This window comes from Aphelocoma coerulescens, chromosome 13 (genome assembly GCF_041296385.1).
Source record: "Aphelocoma coerulescens isolate FSJ_1873_10779 chromosome 13, UR_Acoe_1.0, whole genome shotgun sequence".
NCBI classification, from domain to species: domain Eukaryota; kingdom Metazoa; phylum Chordata; class Aves; order Passeriformes; family Corvidae; genus Aphelocoma; species Aphelocoma coerulescens.
In genome coordinates this window covers 14,755,710-14,775,718 of record NC_091027.1, presented here as the reverse complement: position 1 = coordinate 14,775,718, position 20,009 = coordinate 14,755,710, and the positions used below count along the sequence as shown (strand labels likewise).

Genomic DNA, 20,009 nt, shown 5'->3' with positions numbered 1-20,009 from the left:
ACACTAGAAACATGGCGGTTGATTTTTATTTATATGAAGAATTATTTATTGACTTATTTATTGCCCAATCACATATGCAAAAGGTTACTTTAACCTTTCTTGCCATGTTATTGGCCCCTTCCAAGTTTGTAATCAATACCTCCTGCCTTTGTAACCCATTTATCTTTTAAAGAAAAAACGTATCCTTCCAAGCACAGTGTTGATTAAATAATGCATATACTTTCATCTCACATAGCAATTCACCTCCCAAAAAGCTTTGTTGATTGACAGTTTTGTCATGCTCCCAGTTTTGGCTGGAGTTAACACTTTTGCAAAAAGGTCTGCACTGGCTTGTTCTACAAACTTCTCTGGAGCTGCTGATGTCTTTGCTTCACCACTCCATTCACCTGAGGATAACATGGATTGAGCACTATGGGAACCTATTTCTCTTACAGAGTTTGGGCATCCAAGGTGTCTGGCCCAGATAGACCACAGCCATTCTAGAGAACTGAAAGCAGAGAGAGAATTCCCTACAAGTAGCTGGAAATTACAATCAGAATGAGGGAGGAATGGCTTGCAAGGTAAAGTTTCCAGAATTAAATGAAATAAAGACCATTTTAGGCCATCTACCATAATCTCTCTAATAACACAAGCATTTATACAACAACAGAATACATGATTAAATGTATAAAACTCAATGAGACCAAGCAAACAATTGCAGTTAGTACCAGAAAGAGAGGTTCTGCATTCCTGGGGAATGGATTGGATGCTGCAGACCATGTTAAAGACAGTCTTTTCCATCTTTGATTTTGATGAGTATGATAGTTAAAACAAGGCATTTCAGATAATTTCTGAATATCTCCTAGTATCATACACTGAGGGTGAACTGAGAACTATCAATTCTAAGGAGAAAAAAAAGGACATTACAGCATTTTCTGGATATAGTTTAAAATGTAATCCATTAAAAACAATACAAAAACTCTTGACTTCAACTGAATTCTGGAGAAAAGCTCTAATAACCAGTGTTGAGAGTATTCAGTGGAAGGAGACTACAGGAATAAACTGAACAAACAATTGCAGTCCCACCAGTGAGGATCCTTGGTTTGTTTTTTTTTTCCCTTTTACCACAAGTTCACTCAGACTAATGCAAGATCTTGTCCTAAAGGTGATGACTGTAGTCTTGAAAATAAAACCCTTAGTGGTTTGTTTATCTACAGTTTTCTTCCCTTTGTTTTCTGGTGGGAGAGACAACTGTTTACTATAGGGTAAAATAAAAATTGATACACATAGTATCAGTAAAGCTCTGCAACCCATTCAGAATAATCCAGAGAGATTCCTAAATCCTAGCAGCATGACATCCCAGCCCTATCACTTCAGTACTCAAGCTGCTTCTCCATTTGGAGGATTAATAAACTCTGGAGCATAGTAATATATTTTAAAAAGAAAAGCACTCCAATTTATGTTATGCATTCTAACAGAAAACTCTGTGAATACAACCAGTAGTGAGCTTAATCTATGACCACATTTTGCATGGATTATTTTTTAAAATTTCCTCATTCTACATACTCAAGAAATTGGACACTTTTCAACCTGAAAAGCTTTTCTGCATTTAAAGGACAGTTATTGTTCATGTGTGCCATCTACCTTTCCTTAATCCCATATGATTGCAGCCAACAGGAGTAATTTGCCCCACATTAAGTCTGTAACCAACATGGATATCTAAGTCATTCAAATATTTTTCATCAGCTTCTGTCTTAATAGTGATTGATATGTGTTTTGTGTGAAGTTGAAGCTATACAATTTTGTCTACTACTGCTCCTTTTTCCTCTGCATTTCACATCTAAATTGTTTGGTAAACATAATCTGTAAGATTTTTCTTCGCTCTTCAACAAAGGAATTATTCAGGTTTACTTGTGGCAGACACTCTTAATACTGCAAAGCAATGTATACAGAAGGCCAGAAGTTCTGTCTGAACTCTCATAGCTCAGTAAAATTGTGATGGACTATATTTTTACCCTCTTTTAAAATAATCTGCTACAGCAGTTTTATGCTTAGATTTTTATTATGTTCTTTCCTTTTTTCCTACCCATTAAATAACCCCCAAACCCAGAAAACAAACTCACAACACAGAAAATAAATATCCTACCTTCCTCACAGTTTTCTCCTTTATAGCCCACAGAACAGACACAGTTCCCTTCGATGCAGGAACCATGACCTCCACATGAGGGGTCAATGCACTGGCTGATGGGTACGTCACATTCTGGACCTTTCCAGCCACTGTAGCACAAGCAGGTGCCCTTGGAGTACTGACCATTGCCACTGCACAGAACCGGGCAGGCAGCTGGAAAATGGAACGAAAGAAAAACAGCACACAGGGTCATGCATGTAGTTGTGTAAAAGTGCACCAAAAATCCACTATCAAACACTTAAATACATTCATGTACTGGTAAAAAAAAATCTGAGATAATTCGTAGTGGTTGAGCTCTTCATTTCCCAAAGAAATAATTTGATTGCTATTTAATAAAGCACATATGTGTTGGGCATTCTGAGAATACAGCTCCTATGCTTTATAGAATACTGATAGTGCTTGGTATAACTGATGTGAACAGATCTGAGTCTGGCATTACTCTGCTTTGTTTCTCTAGGTAACATCCGATTTTCACAGATGGAACACAACACGTTCAGTTCCCACAACAGCTTATTATATGGCATCTTTCTTCTACCATAACACTTCTTTAATGTAATGTCCCCAAACTTTTTTAGACCCTTTGGTTTTCAGTGTAAGAATCTTGAACACAAGAATGACACAAGCTTTCAGATACTACAAACGCACCTTGCCACCACTGTCCCTGCTGAACCCTGTTTCCCTGAATCCCAGTGACAGCTTTTACCCTGTGTGTATTGGCAAGAAAGCATCATTAACCCTTACCCCTCACCATTGTATTATTCAAGGGGGTAAGACACATTCTGAGCAAATATTCATTTATGCAAATTAAGTGAAGCCTATGAATAATAAAAGTAGTCAGTAGGTCTTGGGTGCCAGGAATCAGATGTTGTACATATGCAGAGCAATGGAAAGAAACAAGTAGTTTATTAAAACCCAGGTGCATATAAATGTTCCACTAAGTCATATTCACTCCTGCGTGCTCACGTCTCCCTTGGGAACGTGGCAATCTGTGAACTTTCATGCCTGTCAAAGACTGGATGTGTGGTCACCAGCCAGAGAAATGGAGAAAATAACATAGAAATAACAGAAAATGGGAGTAATGAAGTGAGTCTTAGAGAAAACCTTGGAGTCCTTTTGTGCTCTTCCCTCTGATGCAGTTTGATAAAGACAGAAAAGTATTTCCCTGTCTTTTTCCTCTTCAAAGTAATTAGAAATGAATACCCAGTTTTTCAGTGCCAAAAATATACTCAAAAGCTACTATTAATCATTAAAAGGTCCTAATGTCTTCTTGGCTTCTATTATCCCTTTAACCTGAATGATCAAGAAGAACCCAAGTAATTGATTTCCTACAAAGAAATGTGCAATGGTCCAGTTATCCAACTTCTCCACTGTCCAGTCCTGCAATGCTTATTAACCTTAGCTGTCCCATTGATCTCCTGCAAAAACACACTTCAGGATAGATTTTCTTATGAATTTTCTTATTTGAGATGGGAAAAAATTGATCCGAAAAAAGAAAAAATCAGATTTCCAACCTGAAATGTTAGCTAAAATTTAGAGTGCTGAGAATTACTTCAATTAAGACTACACGGGCCACATGTCATATAATATGTATAATATTTTTTGGCCTATTTTTCTTCTACAGTAGAACAATATCAAAGTCGGCATGCTGAAGTTTGGGGTTTGCTACTGCTCCTGGGTCTTAGGTCCATATTGTCCATCCTTTGGTAACAAGAGGACTTCATTCTACTGCATTCCTGGTATTGTCTCTTACTGTAAGTTTTGTCCAGTTGCTTTCTTATGCACTGCAAAAATGAACCGAAATTTGAATAAAATATAATTTCCATCAGCAACATTTTCATTTCAGATGTGATATATCTTCATAAGTGCTTTACTGAGTTCAGTGAAAAAGGTTATGCTAAATTTCTACTGGTTTTCCTTTCAGCAGTTGGTTTCAGAACTAAGCTCACTGAGCCAGCTGTATTGAAATAGCACACAGACAAACTGTCCCCACACTGCACTCTAGGACAGCCTATCTGACATCTTTTTGCACCTCACCATCAAACAGCTTTCCCTGAAGTACCACACACTGAACTAACAGCAGTGTGAATGCTCTGTGACTGTTCTTTCTGCCTGCACATTCTACTGTGGAGCCTGGCTCAGTTCCCAGCACAGCCTTTCCCTGCCCAGGTGTGCAGCTACTGCTCCTGCAAGTCACCAGGTGAGCCAGGAAGAAAGGGATCAACCTGGCACCACTTCCACTTTTTAGCTATGAAGACCTGGGGGCACAATTCCTTTGTCCACAACTCTCCATTTCACTGCAGTTTAAAAGCTTATTTTGGGCTGACACTGATACATTTTCTCACATCAGTGTAAGAAAGGTAATAATTTCTGTCCTGCTCTCCTTATTTGCCACAGTGTTGAGGATGTTGGGCAGGTGATCAGAAGGCAGCCTGTCCTGAAGACCTGGAGTGATCACGAGTGGCAAGTTTCTTGGTGTCATCTTGCACACCCTGAAACATTGACCAGACCCTGGCCCTTTATTTGGAACTCACTTTAACACAAAAATCTCTCTCTAGGACAAGGCAACCCTCAGCTCTGGTGTGTGGTGGTGAAGCCTGCAGTCTCTTTGGTCAAGTCCACCACAGAAGGAAGGAATAAAGGAATATTGCTCGATGCAAATTCTCTACATGCTTCCATGCCCCTGCAGAGACTCAAAGTTGTCATTACTGATGGTTTCTCAGTGTGGATTCCCCAGCTGCACCAGGACACACTTGATTCTGCCCACCCAACTCCTCACCATGCTGTGACAAAGCTGCATGGAATAACAGGTCCCAGGAAGGCTAGATGAATCCGTGGGCATTAGACAGTTTCTTTGGACAAACCACATTTGTTCAAGTAGTTATAAAAACAAAAACTTGAAGCTGACTTGCAAGCTGGATATGAGTGAGGAACAGCTCTTTTTGTTTTGTTGCTTTGCAGATCAACGTGTCACTCAACTCCTGAAAGGATTTCTGTTCTGCAAACCTCTCCTCTGGAGTGAAAACTCAAATAAAGACAATAACTCTATTTAAACAGCACACTCCCTTGAAAGAGGGACTGAGCAGAAATAAACCCATTACTAAAATAAATAAAAAGAGAAAACCAAACCAACAAAAACCTCCAAGACACTTAACTGTGACCTCTCTAGACCCAGGTAGAGTGGTCTGGACCCATAATTCTGTGCCAGACACCTGCTGTAAGATCACTTCTTTGCTTGCTTTGCCCCTAAGTCTCATTAAGCAGTGGGTAACTGCAGTCCAGCTAAAGGTGATGTGTATCTGCTATTTGGAACTTTTCTATGAGTAAGCCACTCTTAGCTCCTACTTTTGACCTGGATTTCAGGGTTCAGCTTCTGGGATACCAGAGCCTGGCATGGCAGAAGAAAGGTTACTGGATGGTGGTGGGTCTTGGGCTAAAGAACTCCCACAGCAGTTTTTTAGTGCTCCCTGACTCTGCTATGGTGCTTCAGGAATTTAAGAAAAGCTGAAAGCCATGTCACAGCTTTTCATTCCTCTCTTCACGTTTCTATCAGGTCAGAGGTCTTCCTATGGTTCACAAATCTGTTCAGTCCTTGTGAAGCTTGTCTATAAGTTGAACAGCGATCTGCCTTCAGGGGTTTGCCAGGGCGGTCATGATGCCAATGACACCAGAACTGACTTTGGACAAACAAGAGAATCTGTCACTTAACCTTAGGGATGAAGGGGATATAGTTAAGATTAAAACACTTGCAATTTAAAGCCACAGTTAATCTACAACCCACTGCTGGAGTTATTCTACAAGCTATGTAATAGGAATCTCACTTTGAGAATAAGAAAAATGTCAGAGATTCTGGGTCAGATTTTAGCATTTCCAAGACTGCTATCTCACTACGATTTCAGGAGAAACATGTAAGCAAGAATGCAGGAAAGTGTAGGTTATTATAAGAAGCTGGCTTTTCACTGCTGCAAGGAATTGGTCTTCATGGCTGTTTATGGTATGGGTTTATAGTCTGTTCTGCCTGAGAAAGAGAGAGACTCAAGATGCTTTTCTATAGAGGACAGGAGCAGGTAGCCTTAGAAAGAGTTCTGCAATGCCTATTTGCTAGATCATATAGCTGCAGAATGAGACCCAAACTAGTTCACCCTCATTTTACATCCTGGCATCTTCAGCTGATGTGCAAACTCCTCAAGTACTTTCTGGAGTTCTTATTATCTAGGACTGCTCGTGTTTCCTCATGTGAAGTGGACGGCCCCTGGTCCAGGACAGAACTGATTGCTCAAAGTCTATTGAAGCAATAAAGGCAGGCAGTTTATGTAATGGAACAACCAAGTTCCATCTCATTTCTGTGGAGAGATTGATTGCATATCTCACACCAGCACTGGCTAAAAGGGGACAGAGGTCTTCAGGAGCAGTTACAGCAACACTCAAGCAACTTAGGCACAAGGGTATATAACGTGAATGAAGACTGGATAAGCACAACAGCTATTAACCCCAAACGTTTCTTTGGGTATGGGATTATGCCCTTCACTGTTATTTGAACAAAATCAGACTAAGTTTTTAACATGGGGCTCAGCTGATGAACAGACACTACAGACCTCTGAGTCCTGTGGGCTTCACACATTTGAGAACATTAATTGAGCAGGGAAGACAAGCCAAACATCCCTCTCAAATTTCTCTTTCTAGACGTTATTTTGGACTAATGTTCATATTCCCTGATGCATGAGGAAAGGTGATTTGGTAACAACACATGGACGAGGAGAGGAGATGGCCAGGGATAATGCCCAAAAGGTCTGGCATCAAAAGCCACCACTTTGTCCAGTGACAACCCACGGGTATCCCAGCTGCCGTATGTGTACACACTCCTTGCACCCCCCTTCCAGTGTTCACACACACATACTCACCAGAGCAGTTCTTCTAGAGCATGGCAAGAAACCAGCAAAGGATATCTGAGGAGACAAACTCTTGGAGGCTGTTGAAGAACTTGCATTAGTTACACAGCTGCTGGGTTGAGAGGCCTTCGCCTGCTACTTGAAGCTCCAAACAGGATGAGAAGGCAGAGTTCTGGCTTGGTTTCTCTTGCTGTAGAGCAAACATTACCCTGGTGCAGAGAGAGTCCTGTACCACTAGGATCTAGGCTGTCAGTTCGCTACTGCAGACTGTTTTTGGTTCCTCCTCATAAAACAGACAAATTGGTATACTTCTCTTCAAAGTTATTTGAGTCTCTGGGCACAAATATACGCAGACTGGAAAGGTTTTTGAATTTGTACCTACAATGCTTCCCTGTCCTGCACCAGGTCACAAGCAATGCCCTTATATTACTCTTATTTTGCAAGCAGCTCAGCTTTACATTCAAATGTAAATTTTCAAACATGGCAGAGGAAGAATATAATTTCTGGTGCCATCTAATTTTTTAATGTGTACCACAGAATTTTGTGGTGAGATGCCCATGAGAAAACTGCACCAAGGGGTGGTATTTGGGTAAGGGCCAGAATGGTTGTATCCATAATGCTTGCAAGCCCCAATCTTGTGTATAAACCACATTCTTCTTACCACAAGCTGGTGTGCAAAAAAGATGAGCTTGGCTGTCTGTTCACAATGCAAACAGGATGGAAAATCAGGACTGAGTGTTCAAGTGTGAGCTTGAGACTGAACTAAGAGAGCACTTGAAAATCAGCCACAGAGCCTGAATACTGCTGACTGCTCCATGAAACAATTTTAACAAAATTAATCGACACGTTAAAACTCATGGAAGAACATTCTGTGATTGATCATAGAATTATACAAATTCATGGAATGAAAATCTACGAAGGCTACTGAACACAAAGAGGCTTCATCTATTGTAGGAAGTCCTAGCACACATTATCTCTGGAACCAGTAGAATTTAATGGAGAAGCAACAAAGACAAGTAAAATTTTTACTCTCCCCCAACTATCTGCTGTACGCCACCATCATAGCTGAAATCCTGGGTGAAATGGAATTTTGGTCTCAACCATTACAGCTTTACTTCCCTCTAAACAAACACACATATTCAGGGAAAAAAACCAACAAAACATTCTGAAGAGACACTATTTATACTCCTATGTAAGATATGTTCAGCCCTTGTTGAACAGTACAGAATTTTGCCACACCTAAGAAAAATATTTATTTTTATCTGTAGGTGCTCCTGTTTAGGAGGAGGAAGTGAATTTCAGTCACAAAAATTCACTGAACTGACTGGGCAGTCTTGCTATGCTCTTTGGACATGGAGTTGCACAAATTCCTAGTTACATAAAGAACTGAAATGCACCATTGCATAATGAAACTGAAGTTGTTCTTTTTTTCACTGATCACCAGGAACTGAAGACTGAAGATGTAGGTCAAACTTCTTAGCATTGAGCCCTACCAGTGACCCTTCTGGGTGCAGTTCCTCTAGGGGATAATCAATTCAGACTCCATAATACCTCACACTCAGACTTCCTTTTAGCAGAGATTAAGCTGCTACTGCTGAGAGATTATGCACAATTTTGCCAATATATAAAGAAGATGGATCCCAGTTTTTGACAGTCCAATCTGAAGCCCATAAATGCACTCGAGGTCAGCTCCAGACTGGAGTAGAAATAGATGAAAGATCCAAGACAAATGTTGTGTACAACTGCCTGGTTCCTAACCTGATAGATGAGAGTAAAGTCACACTGTACTGGCATTTTTCTCTTATTGGCCTTTATGTTGGTGATGCGTCTGCAGCATTTAGATTACACGTTAATTTCTCTTCAATGGACAAATTAGATTAATAAGTAAGCAGGTGAAGATGTGTTTTACTGATGCTAGAGTTAAATCCTACAACTGTCTACCAAAGCCCCAAATAATTTTAGATTCACTGCAAAAGCTACAATCAAGTTCCTGTTCTCCTAAAATGAAATATGTGAGCAATATTTATATGTGAACAATCTTAATCTAAATGGCTTAAAATCCACAAAATCACTATACCCAAAGGAATTGAAAGCATTTGCATTTTAGAAAATCAGCCCAGTTATTAAATAAATTAATTGCTGTCAACTTGATTCAAAATGTTAGCTTTAGACTTTACATTACTATTATAAACAAAAAAGTACTGAGACATCCCTTATTTTATTACGCATCCCTTATTACACCAAATATTTGCCCTTAATTATCGTATCCCTTTTTACACCAAGTATTTGCCCACAAGACATTTCTAAAAATTAGAAGACATATAAATCTACTTAGTTGTAGTCTGAAAATACAATGGTTTTGTTTGACAACACTTTCTTTCATATTTTCTGTTTAAATATATTTTAATCAGTTGGCTGCACATTTCACTACTTGTCTGCAAACCTATTTGCTTTTACTGAAGTTCATTTGTGGATACGAAAATCTGAAATAACTTTTAAGACCACTTCATGGTTTATGTTGTTTCTCTTTTACTAGTTTACACTATTTTGATACTACTTTCCTTCTGAGAAGCTGCTCCACTCCTAGCAAACATTAGGCCCAAGAAAATCATTCTGGAATGGGAGATTGAATGAATCCAAGACTGTTTTCTCTCACCTGCTCTTTGTGCCTCACAAACATGCTATTTGCATGGTCAGGAAGAATGGTGTTTGACTGGTCTGACAGCTCTTCAGAGATCACTAATTTCACTAACTTCCATCAGGCTGATGGAAGTGCTTAAGAACAAGTTCTAAGTGACAATTAGAAAGATCTACAACATCTTTTAGGTTGCTCTAAGAGCTCAGGCTCTTCCAAGCAGAAGTCATCTTCTAGAAATTCACCCAGTAGGAGAATGAACAACTGTGAAAAACTGTCACTGACATGGAGTGGTTTAGTAGTTACTTCATGAAACTGTTTGCTTTGACTACAGAACATAGAACTAATTTAAATGGTTTAAGAGCAGTGCTACTCTGCCCTGGCAGGCATCAGGTCAGCATTAAGAGGGAATGTCCCTCACAGCAGTCTGGCTCTGCTCTCCCTACCTCAGTTGCCCAACCCCAGCATCACCAAGCTCCCAAGTTCTGCCAAACTGCACATTAGCAAGTGAGGAAGAAATCCATAGAAGAATTTCCAGAAGGACAAAAAACCTATCAGGTGTGTCAAATCTCTGACATTCAGAAACCATTTGGGGAAAGCAGTACACGCTGACTTAAGCACTAAAGTATGGATGCTTTAATTAATCCGGGGTGAATTTAATTGCTTTAGTTAAGTGGAAATCGGGTTAAAAATGATGCAGAGCATGCTGGGGTGTGTTAAAAACATGACATATGAGTTGGATGAATCGATAAATTAAAACTGCACAGATGTTTTAATTAAACCCAGGAAACTTAACGAAGATCACTAGAGACTTTTAAGCCTATGATTAATTCAAGTCATTTAAAATACCTGTAGAGATATGGGGTTGCCTCCATTTTGGGAGTTACAGAAGTTCTCAATCGATAAGTACTTAAGCTGCTCTACAAAAAAAATGGCATGATTTTTATAGAAGTGACTGGACAGCATTAACTGCACAATTAATATTTACATTCTTCTGAACACTCAGCAAACTTTTACTTTGGCCCAAATTTATCACAAAGGTCATATTTGTTCTCACACCTTCAGTGTGAGCCTATCTGTCAAAGAGAAAACACTTGCTGTTCCCTCCTCTACCATTGTACAAAGTATCTATTTCCATTAGATAATTGCTCTGCTTAACAACTGTTACAAAAAATCTATGTATGGAATACAAACATCTCTTCCCATACTAGCACCAATTTCCAGAAACAAAGCAATTTTTAAAAATGATCTCTTTGAGACTGCTCACTTGGCACAAGTAAATTTTGCTTGATTATTTGACCCCTATAATATTTTCAACAACAATAACAATGCAGTCTGTAAGAACAGGGAAATCAAAACTAAGCCAATATCAAACACTTCGGAACTATTTTAATGGTGGATTGAAAGGACTGAAGCCCCATTACTGCTTTTGTGAAGATGAGCTTAGACAATCTCACTAACCACCAACAAAGATCTTAGATACTAAGATATTGGAGTGCTTCAGGGGGAGAGAAAGACACCACTGTACTGTCTCACTGGAGAAGTCACAGCTGCACATAAAAAAAAGAATTTCAAGTGGCATAAAACAAACTACAAATTGGAGACAGAGACAAAAGAGGATATTTGAGTGCACTGACACTTGATAAATCAGCTAGCTGAGCCAGGAGTCAAATGTCTTGAGGACTTTGTCCTGTCAGTACATTCTGGATTCAGCTGTTGGTCAGCCTGGTTGTTTCTTTCTCCACCATTGCAGAAGCTGTGCCACTGTCACTGCCTGTGCTAAAGGAAGACTGCAGTTCTCCACAAAGTACATGAATGTGATTTGCAGCCAATCCAGCTCAGGTCCTCCCTCTCTGCTACATCGTTTAAGAGCAGCACAGTTCAAACTCTTTTCACATGCATCAGTGCATTCAAGGGAATGGAAGTTCCCTTGCTCTGGTTCTGATTTACCACTGAAGAATGAGACTGATCAGTTTGCCACTTATTTTATGCCTTTGAAAAGAAAGGAAAAAACCCAAACCAACCATACCAACTCTTTTTCTGTTAGTAACACAGAATCAGAGCTGTGAAATTCCTGCTTTAGATATAAGCAGTGAAGTTGATACAAGACCACGCAGAGAAACAAGTTTTTCTTCCTACCAACAGATGGAAACCAACAGATGTTGAAATCAGCTACTGTCATAGACAAGAAAGTAGATCTTCATTCGTATGTTTTGATAACTTCATCACTAGGAAAACTGTGGAGGAAGGGAAAACTAAACTATTTCAGAGGTTTCAGTTGCTATCCCAGTGGAAAGAGTCAGTGAAGAATCAAAGAGATGATGCTTCAAGCTCACAAAAAGCAGCAGTAAGGACAAACATCAAATACCAGAAATTTCCTTCCAAACATATGTGTTGTGATCCATAACAGAGAAGCACTAACAGCACGAAGTCACTTATGCTTCTAGAAGAAGGAACAAAAAAGTGAAATGTTTCTTCAAATATTTTGGTAAGTTTTACACCATTCCCAGTGAATGCTGTAAAAACTATTGCTTCTCTGGTAATGGCTTAGCTCTGGCTAAACAGCAGTGCAGTAGATGCAGGACTGCACCCACAGGCTGCAGAGCTCAGGGTATTTAAAATACAGGCTGGTTTGGTCTCAGTTACTATTATTTGCCTTGTTAAATTTACCAGAAAAGTTAGATCATAACATGTTTAACTGCACACTTCCACATTAGCTGCAGATATTTAAACAGTTTTCTACATTTGAATTAGAGATTTTTTTGTTTGTTTGAGAAAGTGAAAGGGGATGACAGTTAACTGAATTTAATCTCACTGAAATAGGGACTAAACATAGAAAAATATCTAAATTACAGGTTCAAATCCAGATATAGTGTAGGTGTGAAAAAAGTCATGCATACTGAAATCTGAAGCTGTGAATCAGGGCTGTTTCTGTTAATCAGGGATGGCAAATGTCTAAGGATGTCTTACAACAGCTGTATTTCTATAATGTGATTTACAATACTACTTAATCATAGTTGCTTCAGTGACATTTACCAGCATCACAAGGACTGCAAGATGATCCCAACACAACTGCAAATATGAACTCTCAGAACTTAATGAAATAAACAAACACCAGTACAATTCCACGGAGACAAAGCAAAGTAAAACCAAAATATAGATTGCAACACAATTAAATAAGCTAACTAATTAAACACAAAAACAAATTACCAAGCGTACAGCACAGCAAGCACAATTCAGCAGAGCAGAGTTGGAGCAGAGAAATTCTTGGCCACCAATGGAAGTAATATAAAGGAAAAAAAAAATGGCTTGCCAGAACTAAGCTGCACAATGGTTTGTGTCCTGCGTGTATTTATATGCATTTCCACTTCCTTTCTCCACTCAGAACCTTTTGAAATATTCTACTTATTGGAACCCCACTGAAACAGAAAATATTTGTGCAAATAGGTGTGTTTGTGCTGCACATGTATAAGAAGGGAAGAAAGATAGAGAAGTATCTGATAATACAGCAGTCTTCGAAGGCAGCTGTGAGAGATCAAATGAATGTACCCAGTTTTTATTAAGTATGAAAATATTATATAATGCTGTTGAAGAAAAATCTATAAATAAGATTTTACTGTTTCCATGTGCTTTCCACCTTGGGCATAAGCAAAACAAACTTTCTTATCATACTAGGCCAATAAAATTTGGTTCCAACTCAGCTACAGTACTGCCTGTGGCTCTCTTTGGTCTCTGAGTTTCTCCAGGTTGGGGTAGTAAATGATCACATAAAGATAGCCGAGTGTTTGCTGAAATCACAGACTTATAACTCCTCACACGGCCACTTTTTACCTATCATGTTGTCCATCAGTGGCATTAGTGACTTCTGTCAATTATTTTATTCTTCCTTCATTACTGAATTTCTCAGCATTCCCCACTTCTTTTTTCTTAATCCTTTTAGTTTTGTCTAAAATTTTCTCCTACAGAATAAATCTGCCTTCTTAGCTGCACCACTTTCCTACAAGCTCTTTGGGAAAAGGAATCAGACATAATTTCAAGTTCATAGGCTGCAGCATGAGTTCAGAAACATGAAAGGACAACGTATTTCACATGAACAAATTTGCCTGCATGTTTACTGGTGGTTTAATACAGAAAACATGCTAATAAATTGCTACACTAGATGCAACTATCAGGTATATTTAATAACATTTAATACACATCTTTAAAAAATGTAAAGCATTTTTGTTGCCGTGTAGAGGCCCAAATATAACAAAAAGAAGGAAGGACGTGCTTCTAAACAACAGGAGAATCCCCACATAAAAGGATTCAGGACAAGATCTTTTGTAGGTAAATTCTTTATAACCATAAATTCAATGCTGGAATCAGCAGAAACTGTAAAAACTGTAAGAACAATGAGAAGTTAATATTTTGCATGTTGAAACCTATATTCTTGAAGTCTGTTTTCTCAGGTATTCCCAGTGCTACAAGTAGCTTCTGAGTTCTATTTCAACTTTGGAAATATTCTCTTACAAAGAATGCAAAGGGTATGAGCACCAGTTCCAGCCTGGTGCAGAAAAGGGAGCAATCCAAGTGCTGCTAATCCTCCTGCTCAATCGACACCGTACTAGAGGGACAGGTACATATTCCTAAGCAGCAGTGAAATGTCTGGATGTTAAATGACTTGTGTTGTAACAGACATTTAACAAGGCATCTGTTGTCGAATTCTGGAGTCCAGACCCTCCAGTCCCCTGTTCTTATTTCTAATCTCCAAGAGAATCCATGAGGATTGATAAGGGAAGCTGCAGACTAGATGTGATAGCCCCTATTGTCTGGGTGCTCCAAGCCTCTTCTGGAGCCATGACCACTAACAGTCTGAAAGAATTCAGCCTGTGACCCCTTCAGCCCTTGGCTCCTGCTTAAATTGCCAATTAGAAAGAGTTGCAGTGATGGATTTTGTGTTGGCTCTCCTTGTCTACCTGACACTGGATCAAAGCTGCTATCTCATTTCATGCAGGCAAGCTAGCAGCTGATAGACAGCAGTGGCTGTCAGTCATTGTCAAAATGGGTTACATGTCTATTTATTTATTCTCTAATTAATTTTAGGCAGAGTTAATGGCACAAACCCCTTTTTAGAGTGCAATGCAGTTCTACAAAACTAAGAAAAATGAGAGCAGGCAGGTGATCACTGCCCTGTACATAAAATCACTGGAAGGCAACTGAGGACATGACCAGTTTGCAAGAAATGAAAATAGCCTGCTAATAAAATATGAGACTGGGAAAACGAGAAGAAAATTTATAACCAAAAGCATTTTAAGGTACTGCGTCAGAGAGGTGGGAACTGCTGGAGGGGAACACTGCCAAAGACAGCCCTGTTCAATATCAAAATGATGCTTCCACCCACTGTGAGAGAAGATTTGAGTGACAAGCCAGGGCTGTGCTGCTGCTGCAGCACACACATAAGTTGGCACACATACACACATAAACACATAAAACCCAAAAACAAACCCACCCAGAGAGAGATTCAAAGGGAGAAGCTGAACATGCTGAATTCTGTCAACTGCAAGAAAGGATGTGAGATATGTGTGGGTGACAAGTCAGGAATGCAGCATTTCCAAAGAAAAGCACACTTTTTTCTTCCTTCAACATGCTATGATTATGAACATCTAAAATGCTTACCAATAGTTATTCTTTGATTTTTTCTCTATCTCACTTCTCAGTCCTGCCCTGCATTCTTGCTCAATCAAAGTGGAAAATACCATAATTCTACCTTTCATTAAGGTTCATAATCTGGATTTTTTTTTTTTTAACTTGTTTTCCTGCCTCACATTCAGGCTTTGACAGTTTTACAGATGTTTTTCTGCATTCCATCTCTTGGCCAGAATTCTGCCCTGGCTTCCAATAAATAAAATCTATATTAACTAAACACCTTTTTTTCTGCATTGATAAATTCAGTCTTCTTCAGTCATGTTTATGTGAAAGAGTGCTTCAGTAATCATATTGTTGATTTATTAATCTAACCTTCAGCTGTGTGGCTCTTCTTTCCCAGTCTTGTTTCAGATCTTTTATCTCATGGAACATGAGCTTCATATTCTAACTTCATTTACAGACCCCCCCTTCACCTCGCACTGCTCACTGCTTGAATTCTGACTTCAACCTTTCTAGGACTTAGGATGCTTTTGAAAGTCAAATTTTAGAACTGCTTTTTTTTTTGAACTGTTCCCCATGCTCAGTCTCCCCTTTGAAGGCCCCATTTGCCCACCATTATCCACAAGCTGTTATCTGCCCCATTACCCCTCTTTAAAACTGCCTTTACCACAGTGTTCCCCCAAGCTGACAACAGTCACACTGCTGGTGTGTTTATAACAGTGCATTGTCACCATTTCCCCCATATCTTCGTATCTGTTAATCAGTTCCCATTCGTTCCCTTTATTGAGGTGGTACATCCCTGGAGTCAGGTGCTGCTTTTATTTATTTGCTTTGCATGCAAAGGATTAACAGTAATAGATCAGCTTTAACTTATATTATTGCTCAGGACAATATCTTAATCATGCCACAAACCTGGCATTTTTCCTACACTACTGGTCCTCTCCAGCTCTTTGCTCTGCAGACCCATCTGGCGATGGCATCATCATGTTTGATCCACCCTCCTTCACTTGTCTGATCTACAACCTGTTAGTGCAGACTCTTGCAGGGAGTCACTTGAATAGTTCAAGATGTATACCCCAGTTTGACTGTGCCATGGAAGGCCCAAGGTGCTCCTCAGTGCACCTCAGGTCCCATCTCTTCTGTGAGGCCATGGCCACGTGCAGGACAGGCAGAGGAAAAAGGCTATTTACCACCCCCCCACCTTTCCCTTCAGAGTCCAGGGAGCTTCTGTCTGCTTAAGCTATTTTCAGCCCCTAAAATTTTGAGCCAAGTTATGAAGTCGAACACTGTTTCCCTGACTCACATAGAGAGGAAATACATTCTCCTATACATAACCAGCATGTGCTGGACTTCATTCATTCCAGTGGGCCATGTGCTCTACAGCAATGAACCAAGTACTGAATTATTCTGCAGGATGCACCCCAAATTTTGTATTTTCCTCATTGCAATCACTCCCAGAACATTTTTTGCCACTGGGAGCATTCTGGACACGGCACAAAGACAGCAGTTTCAAGCACTGTAGTCAATGGATGAAAAAACATTACTTTATGCACTGTTGTCCAAGCAAGAAGCCTTTGAAAAGACTCAGAGCAGGACGAGTCTCAAGCAACTGAAATTAGAATAACAACTGAGAAAAAGCAAGAGTTGCTACTTCTAGCAATTATACCTTACTTACCTAATAATTGACAGCTTTTTACATTTTTTTATACAGAGATTAATAGCCCACACATAACAAAGAAAATGGCAGTGGTAGGAACTCTTAATGTGGTGCAAACAGCAAATCCATTAGAATAAATTTAAAGAGAGAGAGACTACACTTTACAGCTTAGTAACTATTTCAAACTAAATAGATGTTGCAAAAGAAATAAAAAGAAATTTTAAAAAACCTACCCTTCTTTTTATACTTATTAAAGTGGCGCCGTCCTTTGCCAGTAAGCCAAAAACAAACAGAATGAAAATAAAATAATGAAAAACCCACACAAGGAGAACAGGAAAAGAAATTGCGAATAACATAAATCTGAATAATTAGTTCTTAAAATCAGATTAAAAAGTCAACTGATCAAACATCGCACAAATTTCTGGTTTAAAAAAATCCAAAAGCCTTAATTTCATTTAGATTAAAATATTAAACATGTTTCTTATTACATTGCATAATTAACTGAAAGTATCTGCTAAATGGCAACTTCATGGCAGTTGACATAAGCTACTTGACTCCATTTTTGTCTTTCTTTCACAAATTGGACACCATCTCTTAGAAGGCTATGCTCATCATATCAATGTAGAAATCCCATGTGATGCTGCATTGTTCACCTTTTCAGATTAGCTAAAGATGCTTATGATGCAAATCCAAGTATTTTAAAATGCAAAATTAAAGGAGGCTCTGCTCACAGTTGCAAAACAGTTTTGACAGTGTCTTTGGAAGTGGTTTTGTTAAAGGAGTGGAAGAGTTGCATGCCCTTCAAATATCTTGAGAGATGAAATGAAATTATAGCCAGCTCTGAGTCACTTCTAGGAACTCAAGTCATTTTAACACTGAACTCTATTCTCGAGTGGTGAAAGGCAGGACATGACAAAGGATGTCTGCTCACAGATTCACCACAGACCTGGAAAATCCAGACTATGATCAGACATAAACAGCAAGAGCTCTAAGCAAGAAGGACCTCTTGATATACTTCAGTGGTTTTATCATAGAGGTTACAGAAAAATAGAGATGAACAGAATAAAGGTGACAACACACCAGAAAATGAGATAATCACAGCTGCATGTCTGATTCTTTAATTGATCCTTGGCCAGAGCATCACTTTTCACCAATAACTCCTACACATAATTGTGGACAAGAGGTTACCCCCAGTGCAGTTCAATCCACAGCAAATCTTCCACTGGCTTTAACTGTACACACTTGCTTTATCAGGACACATCTCCACATGGAATTATCTTTTGATTATCAGATTTTCTTTTTCTTTGTATGCCATATCTTATCCACATGAAATCAAAAATGTATCATTACCTTTTTTGCATGTTAGATGAAATTCTTAAACCTTAATAAGGTTAAACTCCAAAGGGAATCTTGCCTAAGCAAGAATGGAGTAAATCTGCAGATACTGAACACCTGATAATAAGCTATTTCCACAGAATGGTGAGAAAAACCCCACACAGTGTTTGGCAGGAGTGTTTGAGAGGGTGAAGTTTGTTCCATTTCAGTCAGGGTATGAAAGTGTGTTACAGCCTGTGGGTTGAGCCAAAAGTTCATCTCTTTCCAATAATTTTCATAGCTAATGGATCTGAAGTCAAATCTGTGCTGTCTCTCACAGCTTTCCTTCATTTTTATCTTTTAGAACCACATGGATGGAGGGGTCCCTGTGCACTGCCTACAAATGGCTTGTAGAGACTGCCCTGATGACTCTGCCTCTGATGGCCTCAAGGTCAGCCCTGTAACAGGGTAGTTGTGGTATAAGGATTGTGTTTCCTATCAGACTATCAGGTTCACACAAAGGGAAGCTCTCAGACTGCTGTTACTGCATGGACCAAGTTCTAAAAGCCATCTGAGCAGCTTGTTCACATTTTCTCCACATTTCCCTATTTGAGTCTTGCCTCAAATTATTCTATGGCGGAGAAATGAGATATTGAAAGATGCATTGCTAGGGAAATAATAATGAAGAAAAAAATCAAATTGAAAAAAACATTATCCTTCCATACTTGTGGCAGTTTAAACATAAATTTAACATTATGGTAGATGTACATTAAGCATGTGTCCATACACATAATATGCTGGAAAAGATGTCATTCTCTATCTTGTTTTTCTGTGGTTTACCATACACAGAATCCCAATTTTGATTTCTGTCTTCTGAAACTGCTCTCACATATGAAGAGCATTCAAGTAAGCAGAAAAATGTGTGGCTGTGAGAACAGGCATGACAGTGAAACAGGTGAGGCAAAGAGCCCTAACATCCAGCTCTCAGGGTAACGCTGTGCAGCTCTGCCTGCACAGAAACGTGAGTTCTGTCAACACACCCATGTTCTCATTTTGTGTAGTTTTTCAAGCTTCTTTGTTCTTTAGAAATACCATGATGTCTGACAAGAAAATAGTAGAAGAGTTGAAGGAAGCTTCCATGAAACCATTTCTGCTTTTGAGGGGAAAGAGACAACACAGAAAGGACAAAGCAGGAAGCAGAGGGAATGCACTGAGGGGCAGAAGCCTGACAGATACAGTTTGACAAGCACCCTATAAAAAAGCTATTTATCTGTCACAGCCTGAACAAAGTATTTGCTCGCACTAACACAGCATACAGTGTTACACAGAGGTTCAGTAGACAATGCAGGATTGCTCCACAACTCAAAATGCAAATGAGTTGATATAATGGCCATGTATGTGTGAAGGGTGGCAGTGAAGCACACAGTCACTGCATGCATACTTTCACAGGTTAACACCACAGAAATGCACAGAGCTGTCAGTCTGTATTTATAGCTCACATTATCACACCATTTACTTTGTCGAATACAGATATCTCCTCTCTGTATTTACCAGCTGTCTTAATTTCTCAGGTAATCAAACAACATGCACACTGTATTTGAAGTGTTCTGTAAAATGAGCAGGGTGAGCACTGAAATATCAGCCTTAGCTTTTCAAGGCCCTTGGGGTCTCTATTTTTTTTTTTTTTTTTTGGTACTGGGGCACCTTCAAGAGCCAAATGTGGAG

General features: G+C 39.3%; 1 protein-coding gene across 2 annotated transcripts in view; it reads right to left on the bottom strand.

The window, feature by feature from the left end:
• The window catches only part of TENM2 (teneurin transmembrane protein 2), a 744,328-nt gene that overhangs the window by 80,450 nt on the left and 643,869 nt on the right, over positions 1 to 20,009 (bottom strand). For both annotated transcript variants that reach the window (XM_069029269.1, XM_069029270.1), the window contains one exon: positions 2,126 to 2,320. In XM_069029269.1, coding sequence (XP_068885370.1) covers positions 2,126 to 2,320 — 195 coding nt within the window. The remainder of the gene's footprint in view (positions 1 to 2,125; positions 2,321 to 20,009) is intronic.